This window comes from Bos javanicus, chromosome 22 (assembly GCF_032452875.1).
Source record: "Bos javanicus breed banteng chromosome 22, ARS-OSU_banteng_1.0, whole genome shotgun sequence".
Lineage (NCBI taxonomy): Eukaryota > Metazoa > Chordata > Mammalia > Artiodactyla > Bovidae > Bos > Bos javanicus.
Genome location: NC_083889.1, coordinates 42,802,087 through 42,827,000, shown reverse-complemented (window position 1 = coordinate 42,827,000; position 24,914 = coordinate 42,802,087). Strand labels below are relative to the sequence as shown.

The window sequence follows — 24,914 nt, the reverse complement described above, 5'->3', positions numbered from 1 at the left end:
TCCGAACCTTCGTACCTCTTTCCTCCCAGTGGGCAGAGTACCCATTTGTATTTCCCTGGCCTGCAGCCACAGCGTGGCATATCTGGGGGCCTCCTCCACACTTCCAGCCCCCCGCCACTGATGCCTGGCAGCCCCCGCCAGAGCGGCTCGATCACAGCCTCCCCCAACCAAACTGACTCAAGACAAACTTCCTCAACATTCTGCTTGCGTCTCCCGTGACCTCCTCGTTTGTGAGATGGGCTGGTGGGTACACAGGGTTTCAAATCAGTTCCACAGCAGAGTCCAGGGCTGGACGTGGAAGGTCCTTAGCGGTTGGGGGCGGGGGGTGGTGGAGAGCCCCGCGCAGTTGATTAAGGCGCAGTGTCGGCCCCCCAGTGGCATGATGCCAGGCACCCCACTTGACCAGTGCCTCTGGCGGGGGGATCCTGGCAGGACTTACCGCCAGTGAAGAGCCACTCAGGGTCCAAGCTGGCCAGAGACGCAGGTATGGGGGCTGCCCCACAGCTGGGAAACCGCTGGGTTTAGCAGCAGTTCAGAAAAGTGACGCACCTGACCCCATAACCCCCCGATTTCTGGCCCAGTACCAGCTTTGCCTCACACTGCAAAGTGCTGAAGCCAAATCCAGGCGGGCAGCACACAGCCGTGCCCTCACCCTGTGCCATGAGCTGCACTCAGCATCGCGGCCGCACCTCATGAAATCCTTAGGACAGAATGAGGACGTGGTGCCCTTGAGACCCCTTTGTGCCAGTGAAGACACCGAGGCTGAGGGGTCTTTCCCAGATCACATGGCCAGCAAGTGAAGGCTCCGGAGCCTGAGCTGAGCTGTCTGCCTGGGGCCGTCTGCTGGCCTCTGACCTATCGGTTCTCAAGAGAACTACAGCTGCTACGAGGTCACACCACGCATGAACTCAGACGCATCTGAGCATTCAGAAGAAAGAGATCAGCCAGAGCAGGGCGCGGGGGAGGCTGCATCTGGGTGCTCCCTGCCCGGCCTTTCCGAGCCCTTTCCCAAACCCAGGTCCCCGGAGGCACCCGAGTCATTTCGCAGAGTGCGGTACCTGGGCTCAAAGAGCTCTGCCCCACTGCCAGCCTCCCTGGCACTGGGAGGCTGCCCTCCTTACCCCGCCACACCCCTTCTTGGCACCACACCCCAGCTCAGCAGCAGGGGGGACAGAAGAGAGACGGTCTTACTCCTCAGCTGAGCCCGTGTCCTTGGGAAGAGAACTTCGGAGCGCAGCGCTGCTGATCCTCGCTCCACCAGAGTCCCGGGTGAGCCAGGAGGGGCCGCCTCCACAGGGCGGTTCATCAAGCCCTGGGGATGAAGAGAGCCAGCGAGTGGGGCGGCTCTGCGTTCCTGTTTATTCTGGTATCATTAGAAAGGAACTGTTACTATAGTAACGGGTATTACACTTGGTGCTCGGCCACTTCCTCCATGCAGAACACTGTGTCCGAGCCCCACTGCCGGGGAGGCAGGCACAAATAAGTATCGATTTGGTCAGATCGTTGAGGGGCAAGGACATGCCAAGCTTTGTTCTGAGCAGGGTGGCCCAGGCACAGGCATTTCCCTTGTTTCTGATGGGAGGGTCAGCCAGAATGCCTTCTGGTACCTCCCTGACCTGGTGGGGGTTGGGAGGCAGGCTTCCTGCTGCCCAGCACGACTCCCCAGGGGAAAGCGGCTCTTGGTGCAAAAGGAGGGGAAACTAGGCTGGGTCAGTTCCAGTCACCCACTTACAGGCCAGCAACTCCATCCTTGGTGTTTCCTCAGTACCCTGAACCTCAGTGGGGAGCCACAGGATGGTGCCCAGGGGAGGTGGGTGAGTGGATGCTGACGGGCTCTGGGCCAGACCAGCCCTTGTGTTCGTCCCTGCTTAGCCCGGGTGTGAGCCCCTTGGGCAGCTAGTCAGTAACCCCTGAGCCTTGGTTTCTGTGTCAAGTGTGGAAAAAAACAGTGGTTGAGAAGAAACACAGATGAGCTGACACAGGGGAAGCCGGCGGTCAGTGCATGGCAAGGAGGACTTTTCCCGCGGAGAGAGCTGGACTCGGTGTGAACGGCGTGCAGGGCCTGGCGTGCAGCGCTGTGCCTGGCGGGGTCTGTGCTGGGTAGATCTCGTCTCAGGGAGTCAGTGTATGAGTGTGAAAATAAAGAGCATATGTAGATACCGAAGGCCAGTGTGGGTGTTTACAGATAACAGAGGCATTCTCCTAGTTTCACAATCGGCTCACTTGAAACGTGGACATGTTTTCTAGCCTGTGTTGTCATTCCTTAATCCCCTAGTGAGGAAGCTGACCTCCACTTAAGCTTGGCCCTCTTCCCACCTCTACTTTCTCATGAAGAGTCTGGGTGGGCTGGGACGTGATTAGACCCAGGGCATACATCCAGCATGAATGCCAATGTTAAAAATGCAATTTTACTTCAGTAAAATATTAGCAAACTGAATCCAACAATTCATAAAAGGATCATACACCATGATCAAGTTGGATCCATTCCAGGTTCACAAGGATGATTCAATATATGCAAACTGGTCAGTGTGGTACCCCGTATCAACAAAGGACAGAAACCATATGATCACTTCAGTAGATGCAGAAAAAGCATTTGATGAAATTCAACACTGGTTCATGATGAAAATTCTCACCAAAGCGGGTACAGAAGGAACATATCTCAAAGATAAAAGCCATTGGTGACAAACCCAGCATAATACTCAACCGTGAAAAGCTGAAAGCCCTCCCACTAAAGTCTGGAACAAGACAAGGATGCCCACTCTCACCACTTCTATTCAGCATGGTATTGGAAGTCCTAGCCATGATAGTCAGGCAAGAAAAAGAAATACAAGGCACCAGATCAGAAGGGAAGAGGTAAAATCATCATATACAGGTGACACGACATAGACAGCCCTACAGATTCCACACAAAAGTGTCCGAACTGATCAACCGAACCCATCAAAGTAGCAGGACACAAGGTTGACATACAGAAATGTGTTGGATTTCTTGCCATTTGCAGAAACGTGGATGGACTCAGACATTGTCATACTGAGTGAAGTAAATCAGCCAGAGAAGGAGGAATATCGTATGACATCCCTGAGGTGTAGAAGCCAAAAAGAAATGATATGAATGAACTTACAAACAGAGACAGACTTTTGGTTGCTGGAGAGAAGGGCAGGGAGGATGGAGGGAAGGGATAGGTAGGGAGTTTGGGATGGACATGTACACAGGGCTGTGTTTAAATTGGATAACCAACTAGGACCTGCTCAGTGTTATGTGGCTGCCTGGATGGGAGGGGACTTTGGAGGAGAACTGTCCACAGAGACAGACTCACACCATCTACAAAGACAGACTCAAAATGGCTAAAAGACTGAAGCACAAAACATGACCCAACATAAAGTACCCAAAAAACTCACAGAAAAGGACATCGGCAAAACGTTCTCTGACATAAATTGCAGCAAGATCTTCTTAGTCTCCCAGTGCTAAATACATAAAAGCAGAACCCAGATGGCGGAAGGCAGGCCGTGGAGCTCACCGATCTCCACAAATATGTCAGAGATGCAAGTGGAGTGACTGGCAGAGAAGACCACTGAATGCTGGCTGAAGACCTCCGACCTCCAAAAGGGAAAGAAAACATTAACCCACACAGGAGGAGCATAAAGAGTGATGTCTTCACAAATGGAACCCTACAAAACAATAAAGAAAGAGTAAACTACTGTTGCAAAAACATGGATGTTGAGTCCTGCCCCGGGCCAAGGTGCGAGTCCCTGTACCAAGACCGCAGAAGTGGAGCCCAGAACCAAGGACACCTCCGAAGCTATTTGGGCCCCTTTGTAACCGTTGCCAAAAGCCCCTGATCGTCCCTGACAAGCTTCCTGACTTCAAATTGGCAAATATGCCCACTCCAGTAAACACGCTATTAGCCCCCTAGCCAGTCACCTAATGCCAGCCTTCCAGCAGGAATTTTGTCTTGAGCCTATAAACTCACAAAATTGGCTGTTAACTCAGGAGAACCGTCGACTCTCCGTGGCCTGTCAGGAGGCCAGCCTGCTGCACCTGCCGTGCCCACGTTGTCTCGTCTGCTCTTTGTTCCTAATTCACTCTCCTCTGCAATACTGTGTCTGGAAATTCTTTTCCAGCCTGCGCTCAGATTGCCCCAACAATGGATGCCTCGTGGAAAAAAGGATGTTGAGAGTCAGATGCCACAAGAGAATACATACTCCGTGATTCTATTTATATACATTTCAACACAGAACGCGTGGTGATCGGAGTCAGAATAGTGGACACTGATTGCAGTGTTAATCAGACAGGTGACTGTGCAGGTGAATTCCATTTTAAAAAATACATCAGGTTGACCATGTAAGATTTGTGCACTCAACTGTAGGGGTGTTACACTTAAGCAAAAATTTTGATATTTTGGTTTTCACTAATATCTAGACAAACCGGAAGTTCTCTTCAGCCAGGAATGACATCCACGATGCAGTGAATTATAAATATACTGTGCTTTTTTATCTGATGAGAATCACATGAATATTTATGAAAACTCATTTATGTCTAGGACACAAATGACTTCCAACTTCTGTCCTCCATAACTCCATAGGCTAAATTTTGATCATTTTTTAACAAGACACGTGCACTCCAGTGTTTGCTGCAGCACTATTTACAATACCCACAACGTGGAAGAAACCCTAAATGTCCATCGTCAGAGGCTAGCAATGAAAGATCGGAAAAGAAATTGAGATGATGAGATTGCTTCCCATGGCAACGAAAAGAAAATAAAGGTCCACTGCCAGAGGAATGGATAAAGAAGATGTGGTACATACATACAAGGGAATATTACTCAGCCAGGAAAAATGAAGTAACGCCATTTGCAGCAACATGGACGGACCTAGAGAGTGTCGCACTGGGTGAAGCGAGTCAGACACAGAAAGGCAGATATGACAGCACTTACATGGGGTGGAGCCAAAAAAAGGGCGCAAACGAACTTACACAACAGAAGTCAGGTCACAAATGTACAAAACACATTTAGAGGATGAGGGAGGGATAAATGGAAAGATTAGGATGGCAATAGACACACTAGTGTATATAAGACAGCTAACAAAGCCTACTGTAAAGCACAGGGGACTCTGGTCAGCACTCTGTAATGGCCTGATGGGAAAAGAATCTGGAAAAAAGGTGGCTCTGTGTTTATCTGCGACTGAGTCACTTGGCTATACCCCTGAAACACAACACTGTAAATCCACTATACTCCAATAATTAAAAAAAATACTGTCATTTGGAGCAACATGGATGGTCCTAGAGATTATCATACTAACTGAAGTCAGTCAGAGAAAGGCAAGTACTATATTGTATCACTTAAATGTGGAATCTAAAAAAATAACACAAATGGACTGACTGACTCTCAGACACAGAAGAAAACTATGGTTACCAAAGGAGGTGGTGGGGAGGGACGAATTCGGAGTACGGGATTAACAGATACGCACTATATATAAAATGAATAAACAGTGGGCAAAGTTTCACTATATAATACAGGAACTATATTCAGCATCTTGTAAAAATAATGGAAAACTACCTGCAAAAGAACAGATTTATATATATGTGTATGTATATGCAGTCATATATATATATATGTATCTGAATCACTACTGCACACCTGAAACTAACATATTATTTTTTAATTGGAGTACAGTTGCTTTAACAACATTGTGGTAGTTTCTGCTGTACAACAAAGCTAACACAATATTATAAATAAACTCTTAAAAAATGCGCTTTGATCCTCTTTGGCCTGTGTTACTCAGGTAACCAGCATTTACTGAGTACCTCCTGTGTTCCTGCCGTTGCCCAGTGCTGGAGGTACAACGGAAATGAGACCGTATTCTTGTGCTCAGGTAACTTGCTTTCAAGGTGGGGTTCAGACCAAAAAATGAGACAAACAAGAACATGTCAAGCTGCGGTGAACTTTCTGATGAATGCAAGCCTGGGCAAGATAGGGGGGAAGGCTCGGGACCTCAGGAAGCGTGGAGAGTGGGGAGGTGGCATTTTCGGGAGGCTGGAGTGGTGGGGAGGGGAGCATCCCAAAGTGAGGACAGCCAGTGCAGAGGCCCCAGGGTAAGATGCAAGGCCCCTGGGGTGGAGGCCGGGCGTGAGTGAGACAGAAGCACATGGGGGCAGACAGGCCTGCGTATCCTGGGAGCTTTGGCCAAACCCGCCATTCTGGAGCCACGTCAACTTACAGGGTCCCAAATTTGCCCGCGTTAAACAATTTTCTGGAAACAAGGTGCGTTCCTTTTATTTCTTCTTCCGAAATTGTCTCTTAACGTCCTCGTGCGTGGCGCCTCTCCCAACTTCCCATCCTGCTGTGGCTTAGCCTGATGAGATCTGACACTGGGAGACCATAACCAGGTTCTTGTCCCACCACTCCTCCCTGTCACTGGTCCTCACCACGTGTCCCACTGAGCAGACAACTAGTATTGGGGGCAGCACTTCTCAGGGCCCACGGTGTCTTGTCTGAAGCAATCCCAGTGTCCTCTGACAAGTGAAGAGCAACACGGATGCTGGGGCAGGAGGACCTGCTGAGTGTCTGCTCACCGCCCGGGTCAGACACACCCCCGGGCCATCTCAGCCCAGAGCAGCCGGCTGTGGCCGTCCATCCCCACTGTGTGTTCCCTTTATCAGGGGGTTCTGATGACAGCACCAGAGCAATCGAGAGCCAAGGACAGTCGGGCAGGAAACGCCCCCAGGTTGGGTGCCCTTTTCCCCAGGCAGTTGGGACCCACTGTTCTTCTTCCACTAAAGCTCTTCTTTCAGTTCAGCCTGTGTGTAGACCCCTCAGGCTCTCTCACCGACCGTCAGCAGAGGGCAGGGCTTCACCTTATGCTTCTTAGTACCCTGTGCCCATACCAGCTGCTCAGCCCCTACTGCTGACTTGCAGACAGCAGAGATCTGGATATCTCTGAACTAGGGACAGCACCGTCTTGCTGTGTGTGAGTACACACGTGTGAGCATGTAACTGTGTGAAGTCAACAGCCACCATTTCCCAAGCCATACCTCATCAGTAAGAAATTATGCTACGTCTTATAATGAGATGCCATCAATACCATATCTATTGATTAACCTAAAGAAAGATGTCTACTGCGTATTTGATGAAAAATCAAAGGGTAACATCATACATAGTCTGATTCCTCTATCTTTTTTCCCCTCCAAGATAAAGTTAGTACATACACAGAGAACCAGTCTGCAGGCATATACACTGAACTGTTAACAGAGGTCAGTTCTAGACCGACGTATCTCAGATGTCATTACTAGCCTTCACTGGGCATGAGTGTTACAGTCAAACTACTGGGCCAGGCTTTTGGATTTCTGTGTTAGAACCTAAGAGGGAGGGGCCTAGGAATGTGGAATTTTAGCTAGTTCCCCCGGGGGTCTGTTTATATTTGAGAGTCTGAGAACCACTATTCTGCAGCATAAAATTACGGGCCTTTCTCTTTTGTCCCAGTATATATGTAATGTTTATGCCTAAAAAAAAACAAACAAAAAAAGCATGTATTGCCTTTGTTATCAGAAAAAAAAACAAGATGAAAAATATGGGAAAAGAGCAACCTTTTCCAACCATAGTTAAACTTCACATCTGGTTCAGTCATGTACATTTTACATACTGAAAAATAGAGGCCTTTTGGTCAAATGAGCCTGTTAAGAGTGTACTCCAGGCAGTGGCCAGATTCAACCCAAGATGCTGCCTCCTGCCTTGGTCTGTGCGGCTTTCCCATTCTCCCATACAGCAGGACTCCAAAATACAGGGGCCTGAGGACTGGAGTTTTTGCTCAGTCCCATGGAGGACCCGAGGGGGATTCCAGAGGCTGAGCACACCTCTCCCACACTCCCCTTCCTGTCCCTCTGAAATCTGTTTTCTTGGGAAATAGATGAACTAAAAAGAAGGTGGGTAGTGAAGACCTATCGGAGCCACCAGGGAAGCGTGAGGAACAGTCCATGGGGTCACAAAGAGTCGGATACGACTGAAAAACTAACACTTTCACTAGTCTAAGGCCAGGAGAGGCAGTCATGAGTGGGAGCTGCGGAATCTTCCCACATCTGTCGTGGGCTGGGGCTGCAGCTTGCACTGCTGCTGCTGTTGCTGCTGCTGCTAAGTCGCTTCAGTCGTGTCCAACTCTGTGTGACCCCATAGAGGGCAGCCCACCAGGCTTCCCCATCCCTGGGATTCTCCAGGCAAGAACACTGGAGTGGGTTGCCATTGCCTTCTCCAATGCATGAAAGTAAAAAGTGAAAGTGAAGTCGCTCATGTCCGACTCTTCGCGACCCCATGGACTGCAGCCTACCAGGCTCCTCTGTCCATGGGATTTTCCAGGCAGGGGTACTGGAGTGGTGTGCCATTGCTTGCACTAAAAACTCCAAAAACCCCTTTTCCTTTGATTTTTTGACCCCCCACCCACAAGCAGACAGACGCCTGGAACAGCTTATCTGGGCCCACAAACACCAGACAAGAAGTTTCCATGGCAACTGCAAACTTCCTCAGCTCTGTATTCAGTCTAAATCTCCAAGGCCCCCTTTCAAGGCCTCAGTGAGGTGTCTGAGAAGCCACCCACAAAACAGCCTTAGGATCCAACCTCACCCCCACCACCCCCACCACCCTGGCCCCCAACCTGCTCCGCTGAAAGGACATGGCAGGAGAAGCTGTACTGGCAGAAAAACTTGTCATGGGGTCCCTGGAGAGACTATAAAAGGAAGAGAGTTGCCTTTACAACAAATGTGAACGGGGAAGAATTTACCCTGTGGAGGGATTGAAGCATGAAAACAGGAAAGCAGGAGGGAGGGGAAAGAACCAAGGGGCTTGTTTCAGAAAGCTGGCTCTCAACCCAGCCGCAGTTAGGCGTGCTGAATCTGGTCTCTTAGCTGCAGAAAGACCCGAAGGGACCCCGGACCTCCAGCATATTTTAACTCACTTGCAGCCAGACAAAATATGGACAGTAGACTCAGATACCAGAAAGGGGATGTGAGAGTATGTGTCTGTGTGTCAAGGGGAACCAGGACAGACCGTGGCTTATCAAGCCAAGCAAACTTCCATGATGCCTGGCAATGGGGCTGCCGCATGTACGATAGCCAACAAAAATGCAGCATCCCAAAATGTGTAAATCAATGAAGTTAGAACACACCCTCAGACCATGCACAAAAATGAACTCAAAATGGCTTAAAGATGTAAACCTAAAACATGATACCGTAAAACTCTTTGGAGAGAGCGTAGGCAAAAACATTCTCTGACAGAAGTAGTACCAATGTTATCTTAGGTCAGTTTCCCAAAGCGATAGAAATTAAGAAAGAAAAAAAAAAAAGACGGATCTAATTAAAAGCTTTTTGGAAGCAAAGGAAACCATTAAAAAAAAAAAAAGGCAGAAAAAAAAACAACCTACAGAACGGGAGAAAATATTTGCAAATGATGTAACCGACAAGGGCTTAATCTCCAAAATATGCAAACAGCTCATACAACTCAGCAACAATAAACAGCTCAACTGAAAAATGGGCAGAAAATCAAAGACAGGGGTCCCCAACTCCCAGGCCTCAGACTGCTACTGGCACCTGTAGGAACCGGGTTGCACGTCAGGAGGTGAGCAGCAGGCTGATCAAGGGAAGCTTCATCTGCCCCCCTCCCCCTACAGCTCACATTACTGCCTGAACCGTTCCTCCCCTACCCATGGAAAAACTGTCTTCCACAAAACCAGTCCCTCAAGCCAAAAAGGTTGGGGACTGCTAAGCTAAGACATCGCTCCAAAGAAGACATGGAGATGACCAGTAGGCACATGAAAGACGCTCAGCATCACTAATTATTAGACACGCAAATCAAAACTACCATGAGGTGTCACCTCACACTGATCATAATGGCTGTCATTAAAAAGTCTATAAATAACAAATGCTGGAGAGGATGTCGAGAAAAGAGAATCCTACACCGAGTGGGACTATAAGTTGATGTAGCCACTTTGGAAAACAGTATGGAGATTCCTCAGAAAACTAGAATTACCATGTGATCCAGCAGTCGCACTCCCGGGCATATATCCAGACAAAGCTATAATTCAAAAAGATCCATGCACCCCTGTGTTCATAGCAGCACTATTCACGACAGCCAAGACGTGGAAATGCCCATCAGATGCCAACAGATGTATGGATAAAGAAGATGTGGTACATATACGCAATGGAATACTACTTGGCCATAAAGAAGAAAGAATGCTGTTTGCAGCAGCACAGCCGCAACTAGAGATCACCATACTAAGTGAAGTCAGGAGAAAGACAGATACGGCACGGTATTGCTTGTATGTGGAATCTAAACTGTGACACAGATGAACCTGTCTACACAGCAGACACAGACTCACACAGAGATCAGACCTACAGGTGCCAAGGGGGAGGGCTGGAGGGCGCGTGATCGGCTGGGAACTGGGGGTCATCAGATGCAAACTGTCACATACGGAATGGATGAACAATGAGGCCCTACTGTATAGCACAGGGAGCTGCATCCAATCTCCTGGGATAAACCATAATGGAAAATAATTTTTTTAAAAAGGAATGTATATATGTGTAAAAAAAAAAAAAAAAACCACACAGCAGGTCCAGTTAAATTTGAATTTCAGATTAGCAAACCCATACAATATTTGGGACATATTCACGCTAAAATATTATTCATTGTGTATCTGAGATTCAAATGTAACCATTTTAATTTAACTATTTTATCTGGCAGCCTTGCTTGGCAGGCAGCAGTGAAAACGATGACCATCATCTGGGTGCAGAGAAGCACAGACGCTGACATCCACGGGCATCTGGGAAGGCGTCCCTTCATCCATGCCGCGGAGATGCTGCCCTGCCTCGCAGGAACCTGGGCTGAGCTCCAGGTGGGAGAAGAGCCTCAGGTGGACTCTTACTCCAGCACTGCCTCGCTTACCAGGCATGGCCAAGCATAAGTTGTTCCCCAGAGGTGACCCTTTCCAGCTCAGTGGTTAAGAACATGGGCTCTGGTGTTGACCCAGATACCAATCCTGGCTCCAGTGTTGGGCAGCTCGGTGACCTTCAACTTCCTGCTTCCCCATCTCTAAACTGGGGCAGACGTTCTTTGGGGAATAAGGGGGGCATGGCGCAGGAACCACTGCACACGGTGCCGGCCATAGCGTCAGGCTTCCAGCGTGGTAGCTGTTACCTCACTAGCCCATTTAGAAACAGGAAGATAGAAGATATTTATGCAAGTGAAGAAAGATGGGATTGAAAACTAGAGTCTGTACAAGCTCAGCAACGTGAAGCACACACCCACACACAAATCTTGCACAGCAAAGACCAGGAGACCGCCCCTAGATTACCAGTGGCTGCTTTACGGCTAGTGGGATTGTGGGCGAGCCTTCCCCGTCTTCATTCTTAATTTTCCAGAATATCCGTGATAAGCCTCTATTACTCTAATACTGAGAAATTGTTTTCAAATAATTTGGAATGAGACTTTCTCTATAAGTATTACATTACTTGAGGCTGGTGTAAATGAAAATGGGTTTGATCCTATCATACCGGTCCTCGGGGGGGCTTCTAACAGGAGGGGGCTCTTGCCTCTTTCACTCAGTGGCCCAGTTGGCTCCTCACCCCCAGCCCTTATGTCTTCCTTGTGGGATACGGCTAGAGCAGTGGCCCCAGAGGCATGTGGCCTTGAGTTTGAATCTCGGCTCTCACCCTTGACTGGCTGTGTGACTCTAGACAAGTCATGTTACCTTCTGAGCCTCAGTTTCCACATGTTTAAAATAGAGCTTAATACCACTTACCTCCCTGAAAGGAGGGACTTCTCTGTGTATCAGCACATGCCTGTGCCTTTCACAGGGCCTAGTGTATAACAGTGGTCAATACACACTAGCTGAATGAATAAATGAAATTGATGATGGCAGATCTACAGCATTTGGCAGAGAGTGGCAATAGCTAGTGACCAGAAATCATTTAGGGCTTCCCAGATGATGCTATTCGGAGAAGGCAATGGCACCCCACTCCAGTACTCTTGCCTGGAAAATCCCATGGATGCAGGAGCCTGGAAGGCTGCAGTCCATGGGGTCGCTGAGGGTCGGACACAACTGAGTGACTTCACTTTCACTTTTCACTTTCATGCATTGGAGAAAGGAAATGGCACCCCACTCCAGTGTTCTTGCCTGAAGAATCTCAGGGATGGGGGAGCCTGGTGGGCTGCCGTCTATGGGGTCACACAGAGTCGGACACGACTGAAGTGACTTAGCAGCAAATGATGCTAGTGGTAAATAATCTGACTGCCAGTGTAAGAGACTCAAGAGATGGGGGTTCAGTGCTTTGGGTCAGGAAGATCCCCTGGAAGAGGAAATGGCAACCGACTCCAGGACTCTTGCCTGGGAGGTCCCATGGACAGAGGAGCCTGGCGGGGTACAGTCCACGGGGTTGCTCAGACACAACTGAGCAGACACACACGCAGCAGTCATTCACCATGATGACTGTTCTGAGATGTGCAGACTTGGCATAGATGCACCAGAGTTTGAGTGTGTTTTCTACACATTAGTGGGATAGAAAAGTTCCCCTAGCAGGACTATGGGCATGCTGCTTAAGCTCTAGAGCCTCAGTCTCCTCATCTACTAAATGGAGATAACAGCTGTGACTTTGTAGGGCTGTGAAGACAGTCAGTGGCACAGCGCCTAACGCAGTGCAAGCGCACCCTCTGTGAGGCCTGCAAGCCAGCCTCCGCTCCCTTCCTGACAGCTGTGAGTTACCGGGCAGTGTGTGGCCCCAGGATGATATGTCTGCCCATATCTGCCACTCTGGATGTATGGCCAGGAGAAAAATGTTCCTGTTTGAGTGAGGCTCATAGCTGTGGTTCCAGGTTAGAGAATACAAGATCTTCAGATTAGAGCTACCTTCTCCTCACCTTAGTGAGCAGGCAGCAACTGGATAGAGGCCCTTAGGAATAGGTGTCTTGTACAGAAATCCCTGGAGCTGAGGTTTGCAATCAGCTTCTTCCAATTTCAGAGATTGCTTTCTGCCTGCTGTGGTTCAGCCAGATTTAAGGTACCCACCCCTGCACCCCCCACCCCCCCTTCCGGAAGGCGCCGCAGACCTTGGCCAGACTGTGTTTCTGGACTCAGAGAACCGTTGTTTCAAAGTTCCCAAGCAGTAACTCCGCGTGAAATCTCCCCGGGGTGGGGCCCATCTAAGTAGGCAACGCTCAGTCCCGTAGCAGACTCCGTGAGGGCAGGGGGCAAGCGCCGCAGCTGCGGACGCGCACCCACCGTCCACCGCGCCGCTGGCCGCGCTTTCAGCTGCAGGGCTGGGCGCCCAGGACTATCCTTGGGCTCCTCGGCCAAGGCAGAGGGTAGCTGCCTCGGAAGCCTAAGTCCCTTCACATTTCCTTCTCGCCTGGCCGGCAGGGAGCCGGCAGGGGGCCGATTTTCACCTCCTCTGAATTCCTGTCTCCAAGCACTAAGATAGGAATGAAACGCCCTAGATGCTTACTGCGGGAGTTCTTTTTCTTCTTTCCACATCCTTGTATTTTCCAAATTATTTTCACACAGACTCTATATTACATTTGTTTTATTTTCCTAAAGTAAAAAACAAAAAAACTATCGTCCTGAGTAGAAAAACAGTATGTGTTTACTGCAAATGACAAAAAGACAAATAGAAAAAAACAACCTAAACTCGAATCCTCAAAAACAACCACCCTGTGTTTCTTTCCAAGTCGTTTTCTCCTTAAATGTGTACATCTAGAAAACTGGTTCCTCGCCTTCCTGGAACTTGTCCTCACCGTCCCTACCCTCTCCCCCGCGCCCCCCCACCAACGCACACTCTCCCCTCACAGAACAGCGGAAGCCCTTCACTGGCTGGCGTGTGCTCCTTTAGGCCACCAGTCTTACCCATATCCAGTCTCCCGTGCCTACCAATGCCTTCCCGCACTTGAGCGAATGCAGGAACTTTTGTAGTTATCTAACGGTGAGTGTCTGTGTATATGTGTGTGTGTGTGTGTGTGTGCGCACCACACGATCATATGAAAGGATAAAGCAATATATCTAAGAGTAGATCCCCAAAAGAACGAATGTAGGGAGGAAAGAAGGAATGAAAGAAAAACAAAAGTAATTAAAAAGAATGAAAGACGGGAGGCAAGAAGGAAAGCACAGCAGTGAAGGACCACGGCGCCCTGCTGGCCAGAGGCTGAGCGCGGTGCGCCCGCGGTGCCCTCCTCGCGCCCTCCCGGAGGCGGGGAGCCGGGGAGACTTGCCGCCACTTACCGGACCGGAGCAGCACCGCCCGGTAGAGCCCGGTGGCCTCAGTGGGCCCCCGCACCCGCTCTCCCAGCCTCTGCGCCATGCACTCGTGCGCTGGATTGCGGAGCTGGGAGCGCACCGCGGAGCGCAGTCCTCTGTCGGAGCACCTTCACAACCGTGACTTGCCGGAGATCTAGACCCCGCCGCAGATCAGGTTACACAGGGCAGGAGCGCCAGGCCCTGAGGCGCCCGCGGGGGAGGGACTGGAGGCGGGGGCCAGGCCGGTATCTCTGCCCAGGCTGGGCATGGGTAAGCCTCTGGCGTGAGGACTCCTGGCTTCACGGTTCCAGGGCCAAGGCGAGAACCCCGTGTCCTGATTTCCAGCCTGGTCTCCTACCTGCTCTTTTCTTTCCCTGGCTGCTGGCCTTGCTGAATGCCGCAAGCAGGTGTGGGGTTCTGGAGTGCCATCTCTGGGATCAGGTCCAGCGCCACTAATTCATAGCTGTGTGACCCCACGAATCAGTTATCTAACCTCACAGAGCCTCAGTTTCCTCATCTGTAAAATGGGGATATCCATAGAATTCATCTCTCAGGGTTGTGAGGGTAACCAACACATTTTTGCTATCTCTTAGAACAGTGGCCAGCACAGAACAAAGGCAATGTATTGTTTTTATTTATTTATTTTTTTTCCCAGTGTTTCAAGGCATCCTGGGGTGGGTGACACTGAGAAGCTGGGGCTTCGCTGGGGGAAGTAAGTTGTGGTGGGAGGCCCCTGGGATTCCACAAGATTTCCTTCTCTGGCTTCATGGAATACCTGTAACATCCAGAAATAGGAGGACCAGTTGAGTTGAGTCACTCAGTGGTGTCCGACTCTTTGCGACCCCATGGACTGTGGCATGCCAGGCTTCCCTGTCCATCACCAGCTCCTGGAGCTTATTCAAACTCATGCCCATTGAGTCGGTGATGCCATCCAACCATTTCATTCTCTGTTGTCCCCTTCTCCTCCTGCCTTCAGTCTTTCCCAGCAACAAGCTCTCTTCCAAGGAGTCAGTTCTTCACATCAGGTGGCCAAAGTATTGGAATTTCAGCTTCAGCATCAGTCCTTTCAATGAATATTCAGGATCAATTTCCTTTAGGATGGACTGGATGGATCTCCTTGCAGTCCAAGGGACTCTCAAGAGTCTTCTCCAACACCACAGTTCAAAAGCATCAATTCTTTGGCGCTCAGCTTTCTTTATACATGACTACTGGAAAAACCAAAACTTTGACTAGACGGACCTTTGTTGGTAAAGTAGTGTCCCTGCTTTTTAATAAGCTGTCTAGGTTGGTCATAACTTTTCTTCCAAGGAGCAAGCGTCTTTTAATTTCATGGCTGCAGTCACCATCTGCAGTGATTTTGGAGCCCCCCCCCCCCCCCCCCCCCAAAATAGTCACTGTTTTCATTGTTTCCCCAAGAGTCTAAAGGTGGATGGGCAAGGTCCACCAGGCAGTTTGGAAGATGTAAGAAAACAACCATTTTGATTATCTACCCTGTGACTGCTGCTGTGCTATATATCTTCTAAAACAAAAACTAATCTTCATGTGCTTTATGTCCTCTTCTGTTTCACCTTCACAGTCCTATGAATTAGGGTCTATTAGCACTCCAGTGTTGTTGCCTGGAGAATCCCAGGGATGGGGGAGCCTGGTGGGCTTGTGTCTCTGGGGTTGCACAGAGTTGGACACGACTGAAGTGATGCAGCAGCAGCAGTCTTCCTTCCAATTTTACAGATGAGGAAACAGGCTCAGAGGAGTTAAGCAATTTATCTGAGGTCACACAGTGTGGGGTTGGCATACAAACTCAGGGGCCCTGACCTAGAAATGGGCCACTCTCCTGCATCTCTGTTATTTTATGTGCTCTTCATGCAAACACTGGAAGGTAGGTATGATAACATGAATGTAGGAATCCCATTCAAGATACCACCTTAGAGATGATGCAATTGAAATGCAGGGAGGTAAGGTAGCTTGCTCATGCTCAGAGCTAGCTGGAGAAGCCAGCTCCCAATTCAGTTCTCTACCCACAAAATGAATGCCCCTGAAATCTACAGAATCCCAGCACCCGCCCCCAGAGCTTCCCAGGCTCCTGAACAGCCTCTGTTTATGGCTGCGTCTGTGGACCACAGAGTCTTGTGCCAGCTGCTGCGACCATGGCCACACAGTACCATCTTCCTCTGCCTCCGTGTCCTCCCCGGCCGTGGTGCCACAGAGGCCAACAGCCAACTTGCCTCTCGCTCTCCCTTGACCACTTCCCAGGCCCAGCTTCTGCTGTGACTCAGAGGTCCCTGTCACCACACAGGATCCCAAGGACCCAAGTACACACTTTGATTTTGGAGACCTAGTCACTGGCCAGACTGGTCATGTTTCTCATCAACAACCAGCCACCATGAAAGCCAGGCATGATGCCAGACACTGGGCATTCAATATCTCGTATCCATTCTTCAGAGGAAACTGTATCTCATGTAACCCACTTTTTGATTAAGTATGGTTATACGCATTTTAGAGATGAGGAAAATAAGGTTCAAGTGACTTACCCAAGATCACTTTTTATCTAATTATACTGTAAAATATGTTGAAATGACACATAAAGGAGTAAAGAATGAAGTAAATGTGATTCATGAACTTTCCAACCAGACATAATCAGTATTATATTGGGGACACTCCTTCCAGACTTATAAAAAATGCATATACAAAACTTACCTCTTTCTAATATTTCAAGTAGTGGAGAAGGCATTTGAACCCAGATGGTGCCAAAGCTTTGACTGAAGGAGGAAAACCAAGCCAGGTGTCGAACAAGGTGCAGGTTCAGGAAAATTATGACTAAGGAATGTGCTTTTACAGAGCATTGCAAAGAGATTAACATTAATTGCATCCCCAAGGAATTCTAGGTGAATCTGACTTACCTGAGCCATTTAGTCTCTGCTTCTCATTTTCATTATGAAATATGGCCTGGGGAGAGTATTCCTTCTGTGAACACAGAGAAAGTAAATGGCAGTGAGGACCCTCTGTTCCTTGGCAGTGAGGGGGAGTGAAGAGAGATTCACAGAGTCCCTGAGTCTTGACCATAGATGGGACTGGCCAGGATCAAAGTCCTCTGCAGAGAAACAAAGTACTCTAATCCTTGGAGTGTGTGTGTGTTTGGGCATCATTTGTGAGACTCACTTCTTTTTTTATGAGACTCACTTAGAAAAAAAAGTAGTTTTAAAACAGTTTTAGATTGAGAGAAAAATTGAGAGATAATTCCTTGTACCCTGCATGCAGATTCTCTATTATTTCTCTTGTTAACATCCTACATGTATGTAGATATACATGTACATAGTATGGCACATCTGTTCTAATTAACAAATTATTACACTTAACTAATTAGTAAGTAATAACATTATTTAAAAAAAATTCTCACCTCCCCCCAATTCAGGATGGAAATCACTTTACTGAGTCTGACTGGGTTGTGAAGATGCATATTCTTTTTTTTTTTTATTTTTTTTTATTGGAGTATAGTTGATAGTGTTGTGTTAGTTCCAGGTGTACAGCAAGTGAATCAGCTATACACACACACACACACACACTCCTTTTTAGATTCTTTTCCATATAGGCCATTACAGAGTACTGAGTACAGTTCCCTGTACTATGCAGTAGGTCCTTGTTAGTCATCTACTTTACATAGAGTGGTGTACATATGTCAACCCCAATCTTCCACTTTATCCCTCCCCCTTTACTTCTTGGTAACCATAAGTTTTCTACATCTGTAACTGTTTTTGTAATAAGTTCATTTGTATCCTTTTTTGTTTTCTAGATTCCACATATAAGTGATATCATATGCTATTGCTTGCAGCATTCTTATTAACTAAAGTCCAAAAGATAGTGGAGGACAGAGGAGCCTGGCGTACCGCAGTCCATGGGGTCACAGAGTTGGACACGACTTAGCAACTGAACAGCAACAAGAAGACCTTATTCAGAGTTCCTTAGTTTTTACCCAATATTCTTTTTTCTATCTGAGAATCTCATCCAAGATACCATGTTACATTAGGCTGTCTTATCTCCTTAGGCGCCTGTTGGCTGTGATAGTTTCTCAGACTCTCATTTGGATGAACTTGACGGTTTTGAAGATTACTGAGAGCTATGTTCTTTTGTGTGAGGTTTCTTCTACCTGGACTGCCTTCTCCCTACCTTCCTGGCAAACTCTTTATCCCTCAAGGGCAGTTTCAGAAGGCATCAGGGTTCAGTCCTCAATGCTGGTTCTTAGACATCTTTTTTTCTCCCTCTACTCTGTCATGACTTTAAAAAACTCTGTCAGTGATTCCTAAATGTTTATTTCTAGTTCAGACTTTCACCCTGAGCTTACACTCCATCCAGTAGGCTACTTGGCATCTCCACTTGAAAGAGGCCCAACTCACCACGACCCACATGGAATTCCTGACCACTCCAGCCCGTTTCTCCCATCACCCCATCTTAATTAACAAGGGCCTCCGTTCCAGCCCTGTGGCTCAGGTGGGAGCCAGAGGCTGCCTTGCCCTGTCTTCCTACAACCCCTCAGATCACAAAAGCACGATCAAGTCTACCTCCTGCAATCTCCTCAGTCCATCCACTTCTTGCCCCACCACAGCCCAGGCACTCCCACTGTGTGCCTGATGCCTGCGGTAGCCTTCCCCCTTCAAACCACTCTCCACAGATTCTAGAGCAAGGCTTTAAAATGTGATGCAGGCTCTGACCCTGTCCCTACTCGAAACCCTTTGGCTCTTCCCACTGCACTTGAAACCAAACTCACATGCCTTCCCCTGACCTTCAAGGCCCCTGCAATCTGACCTTCTCCTTGCCAACCTCTCAGACCTCATTTATTTGTTCCTTCGTATGTTCAAGGACTTGGGAGTGCGTCTTTGAAAAAAACAGACAGTGGTCTTTGACCTGTTGGCGCCGACATTCTATTAATAGTGAGGGAGACAGAAAATAGGCATAATGTTAAAAGGGATAGGTCGGTGGAGAGAAGGAAGGTCAGAGCTGGGGAGGGGTGGGGAGTGGGGCCACACGTGATAATAAATGTCTGCTGGTGGTGCGGGGGGTGGGGGCGGGTGGCGGTGCTCATGGAGAAGCTGAGATGGGAGCCTGGACCTGCAGGAAGTGGGGGAGTTAGCCGCACAGGTATCTTAGGGAAGAGGGCTGCAGACAGAGGAAGCAGTGAGAGCGAGAGTCCTGAGGCTGGAGTGCGCCAGACATTCAGGGAACAGCAGGGCGGCCCGGGGGCCCAGGCGAGGGTTGTGCAGGGACAGTCACGTGAGGGGAGGCCAGGGAGGGACAGGGCCACCTTCCTCCCACCGCACACTCCAGCCACCAGGAGCCACCTTCACTTCCTGAAAGCCATGCTGTCTTTCACTTTCCCCCTCTATTATAAGCTGCTCCGCTACCCAGGGAGCCACTCCTCAACTCTGCCTGACTATTCCTTTTTATAAGTCTCGGCTGAAATGTCACTTCCTCAAGGAGGTCCCACTGATCACATGACCCCACGGCACCCCAAGCTCCCCTGTGTTAATATTCACCACTCAGTTATGATCATCTGAACCCTGTCTCCTTCACCAGACTGTACTCACCTTGAAGGGGCACTGGGACCTGTTCACGGCTGTCTCCCCAGCTGGGCTTGGACTGGGTGCCCAGTAATGGTTTATTAAAAGAATGAATGTCAGAAACACAAACAACCCAATAAGAAAAATGGGTGGAGGACCTAAATAGACTGTTCTCCAAATATTCAGACGGCCAACAAACACATGAAAAGATGCTCACCATCACTAATTGTTAGAGACACGCAAGTCAAAAGTACGCAGTATCACCTCACATCCATCAGGATGTCCATCATCAAAAAGTCTACAAACAATAAATGCTGGAGAGGATGTGAAGAAAAGCAAACCTTCTTACACTGTTGGTGGGGATGTAAAATGATATAGGCCCTATGGAGAACAGGAGGGAAGTTCCTTTAAAAACCTAAAATAGAACTACCACATTACCCAGCAATCCCACAACTGGGCATATACCCTGAGAAAACCATAAATCAGAAAGACACATGCACCCCAGTGAATGTTCACTGCAGCACTGTTTACAATGGCCAGGATGTGGAAGCAACCTAGATGTCCACCAACATAGAATAAAGAAGATGTGGTATACATATCCAATGGAATACTACTCAGCCATAAAAAGGAACCAAGTTGGGTCAGTTGTAGAGAAGTGGATGGACCTAGAGTCTGTCATACAGAGTGAAGTAGGTCAGAAGGAGAAAAACAATATTTGTATCAATGCCTATATATGGAATCTAGAAAAATGGTACAGATGAACCTATTTTCAGGGCAGAAATGGAGACACAGCAGTGGACTTGTTGACATAGAGGGGAAGAGAAGGGTGGGATGAATTGAGAGATGGAGACTAATATATATACATTGCTGCTGCTGCTAAGTTGCTTCAGTCGTGTCTGACTCTGTGTGACCCCATAGATGGCAGCTCACCAGGCTCCCCCATCCCTGGGATTCTCCAGGCAAGAACACTGGAGTGGGTTTCCATTTCCTTCTCCAATGCATGAAAGTGAAAAGTGAAAGTCGCTCAGTCGTGTCAGACTCTTCGAGACCCCATGGACTGCAGCCTACCAGGCTCCTCCATCCATGGGATTTTCCAGGCAAGAGTACTGGAGTGGGGTGCCATCACCTTCTCCGATATATATACACTACCATGTGTAAAACAGATAGCTAGTGGGAAGCTGCTGTATAGCACAGGGAGCTCAGCTCTGTGGTGACTTAGAGGGGTGGGTGGGAGGGAGGCTCAAGAGGGAGGGGATATAGGTACACCTACAGCTGATTCACGTTGTTGTACATCAGAAACTAACACAACATTGTAAAGCAATTATATTCCAGTAAAAAAAAATAGATGAGTAAAGTGAATGAGTGAATGAACGGATGCACCCACACGGTGAGCCCTGGGCTCTATGAGGGAAGTGTGTGACTCCACAGTGAGTGAATCAGGGCTGGAATGCGGGATGCCTGCCGCTGCCGGCCCAGAAATTGGAACGGGGACAGCAGGGCCCACGGTCCTGGCATCTCCCTGGGGTGCTCTGCCATTGTGAGCTCTGTCGCCGAGGAGGGTATAGAGAAGGGAGGCTGTTTGAGGTCTGGCCAAGCCTTTCATGGTTTAAGCAGAGAGAGCAAGAGGACCAGCAACTTCATCTCTAGAATAAAGTCCCAGGACAGAAAAATGACCTTCTCCAGAGGCTTGGGAGGGCGATCAGAGCTTCTCCTCACATCTCCCCACACACACCTGGAGAGGGAGACTGAGTCCCAAGGGTGGTGTGAGCATTACAGAGCCAGGCTTCCCCAAGGAGCAGCTCCCTGGACTTGGAGTTCAAACAAGTGTCCCTTGCATGCCTGCCAACCACCCTTGCACAACAGATTTGTTGGAAATCAGGCCAACTTGTGTCCAGTAAAAGCTCAGTGACCACGAAAGAGTCCTCTCCCTGCAGTCACTGAAGTTTGCTGATGAAGAAAACATTCCACGTGCCCGCAGCCACTTGCCAAGGCAAAGCCGATTTGAAAAGTCGCCTGGACCTTTGCTGACGTATTACAGGTAGCTGACAGTCTTTTCCAAGGACTGTGCTGATAAATACAGCCAATTCTCATTTGCTCACACCACTGAGGGATTGGAAGATGCTGGCCTAGTTCTAAGGTTAGTGAAAGTTAGCACATACAATTTCCAGAGGAAACACCACTATATATTGTACAATATACCCAACTATGACTGAACGCAACTCAGTGCAAAGACATCTCCTGTGGCCACCGCCTGCTTTCTTTCATGTCCTCAACTTCTGAGAACAGTCTCTTGGGGTGGGTCCTTGGGGACCTTGGGTGAGCCTATGTCCCATCTCCTTTTCTCCGTTTGCTCCAGTGCTTCCCCCGGAGGCTGATGCCTCTGTCTGATAAGGATCAGGAAGACCTCAACCCCATCACTCATCCATTCCAGCCTTCCCCACAGGATGACACATGTACCAAGTAACACCTCTGGGGGACTTCCCTGGTGGTCCAGTGGTTAAGAATCCACGTGCCAATGCAGGAGACACAGGTTTGATCCCTGGTCTGAAAGATCCCACAGGACAACTAAATCTGTGCCCCCAACTCCTGAGTCCGTGCTCTAGAGCCAGTGCTCTGCAATAAGAGAAGCCATTGCAATGAGAAGCCTGCACACTGCAATCAGAGGGTAGCCCTTTCTAGTCACAACTAGAGAAAGCCTGCACACAGCAACGGAGACCCAGTGCAGCCAAAAACTTACTAAGTAAATTCATACTAACACCTCTGGGACCTTGCTTTGTCTGTCTATAAGCATTTTAGAAATCAAGCACACGGCCATGAAGTGCACTCACCTTCAGTAGCCCAGTGAAGGCTTACATGTGTGTTCACCCTTACAGCCACCTCCACGTTCAAGCTATAGAACATCCTCTGCACCCCGGAGGGCTCCCCATGCTCCTTCTCAGTCAATGCCCACCCTCTCCTAGAGTAAACCCTATTCTGACCCCTATCACCACAGGCTCATTTATCTTGTTCTAGAGCTTCGTATGAATGGAATCGTCACAGTCACTGTTTGGGCAGCCTGTGTGAGCTTCAGCAGGGTTGTCGCCTCTGTCAGCAGATGACTCTCCACTGCTACGTTCCCTTGCTGCATCCCGGTGTGCAGGCCTGCTCTTCTTCAGCTTCCAGGTCAGGGCGTGACTAATAAGGCTGCTATGAATACCTTCTGGTTGGCTGTTTGGTAAACACAGTGCTGTTTCTGTTGGGTAAACAGCCAGTGGTGGAAGTGCTGGGTCCTAAGGTAGGTGAATGCTTACCTACAGTAGATACTGTCTACACTGATTTTATCAGTGTATGTGCTGTGCTTTTAGTATCTTCACAACAGGGTTTTTTGACACATTGGTGTCCCTTCTTGTGCACCGTCCTTTGGGCTGGTGCGGGAGAGGAAGGGAGAACTGGCAAAATGGCATCTTGGATAAATATGGGACTTCCCTGGTAGCTCAGATGGTAAAGAGTCTGCCTGCAATGCAAGAGACCTGGGTTTGATCCCAGGTCAGGAAGATCCCCTGGAGAAGGAAATGGCACCCCACTCCAGTATTCTTATTCGGGAAATCCCATGGACAGAGGAGCCTGGTAGGCTATAGTCCATGGGGTTGCAAAGAGTCAGACATGACTGAGCAAATTTCACTTGGATAAATATACAAGAGTCTGAATTCTGCCCTTAGAAGAGATGTGGGTAGGACCACAGACTATTAGTCCCTGTAGCCTGTGGTGAATCCAGGGGGAGGGATGTCTCTGTGCGTCTTTGTTTCCGTGCCCCCTCCCTGCCCCTCCATTAAACTGTAAACACCGTGAGAACAGAGACTGTGACATTCAGGGATGTGTCTTCAAAGTCTAGCACCATGTGAAGCAAGGCAAAGTTAGAAGTGACAAAGGAGAAGTTACAGCTGATACTGCAGACATACAAGGATCATAAGAGACTTCTATAAGCAACTATATGCCAATGAAATGGACAACCTGGAAGAAATGGACTAATTCTTAGAAAAGTACAACCTTCCAAAGACTGAACCAGGAAGAAACAGAAAACATGAATAAACCAATCATAAGTCATGAAATTGAAACTATGATGTAAAAACTTCCAACAAACACAAGTTCAGGACCAGACGGCTTCACAGGCAAATGCTAGGAAACATTCAGAGAAGAGCTAACATCTATACTTTTGAAACTGTTCCCAAAAAACCGCAGAGGGAGGAACACTCCTGAACTCATTCTGTGAGGCCACCATCACTGTGATACCAAAACCAGACAAAGACATCACCAAAAACAGGACTTCCCTGGTGGTCCAGCAGTTAAGAATTTACGTTCCAACTCATGGGACAGATTTGATCCCTGGTCAGGGAACTAAGATCCCACATGCCACAGAGCAACTAAAGACCGCATGCCCCAACCAGAGAAGCCTGTGTGCCACAAATGCACCGTCTGTGCATTCTAGAGCCCGTGTGCAGCAACTGCAGAAGCCTGCACACCACAACTGGAGAAGCCCGTATGCTGCCAAGAGCCCAGGAACTGCAATGAACACCCAGCACAGCCAAAAAGAAAAAGAAAATCACAAGCCCATATCACTGATGAACACAGATGCAAAAATCCTCAACAAAGTACTAGCAAGCTGAATCCAAAAACACATTAAAAGCATCATATGCCACGATCAAGTGGGATTTATCCCAGACAGACAAGGATTCTTCAACATATGCAAATCAGTCAATGTGATACACCATATTAACAACTTGAAGAATAAAAACCATAAGACTTTGACCAAATTCAACACCCATTTATGATAAAAACTCTCCACAGAGTGGGTACCAAGGGAGCCTACTTCAACATAATAAAGGCCATATATGACAAATCCATAGCAGACATTATTCTCAGTGTTGAAAACCTGAAAGTATTTCCTCTAAGATCAGGAATGAGATAAGGGGATCCACCCTTGCCACTATTATTCAGCATAGTTTTGAAAGTCCTAGTAGCCACAGCAATCCGAGAAGACAAATAAAAGGAATCCAACTTGGAAAAGAAGTAAAACAGCCACTGTTTGCAGATAACAGGATACTATACATAGAAAACCCTAATGATGCCA

General features: G+C 48.4%; 1 protein-coding gene across 7 annotated transcripts in view; it reads right to left on the bottom strand.

Moving 5' to 3' along the window:
- FAM107A (family with sequence similarity 107 member A) overlaps window positions 1-24,914 on the bottom strand; it is a 92,219-nt gene that overhangs the window by 21,179 nt on the left and 46,126 nt on the right. For 2 of the 7 annotated variants that reach the window (XM_061397450.1, XM_061397443.1), the window contains exon 2: window positions 17,156-17,219. Coding sequence is in view for 3 of the 7 variants with exons in the window: in XM_061397443.1 (XP_061253427.1) it covers window positions 17,156-17,219 (64 nt within the window). In the remaining 4 variants the exon portion in view is untranslated. Of the gene's footprint in view, window positions 1-439; window positions 1,035-1,058; window positions 1,083-1,121; window positions 1,448-14,243; window positions 14,585-17,155; window positions 17,220-24,914 lie in introns of those variants that run through there. The other 5 variants (XM_061397446.1, XM_061397445.1, XM_061397448.1 and 2 more) reach the window with 5 other exon arrangements.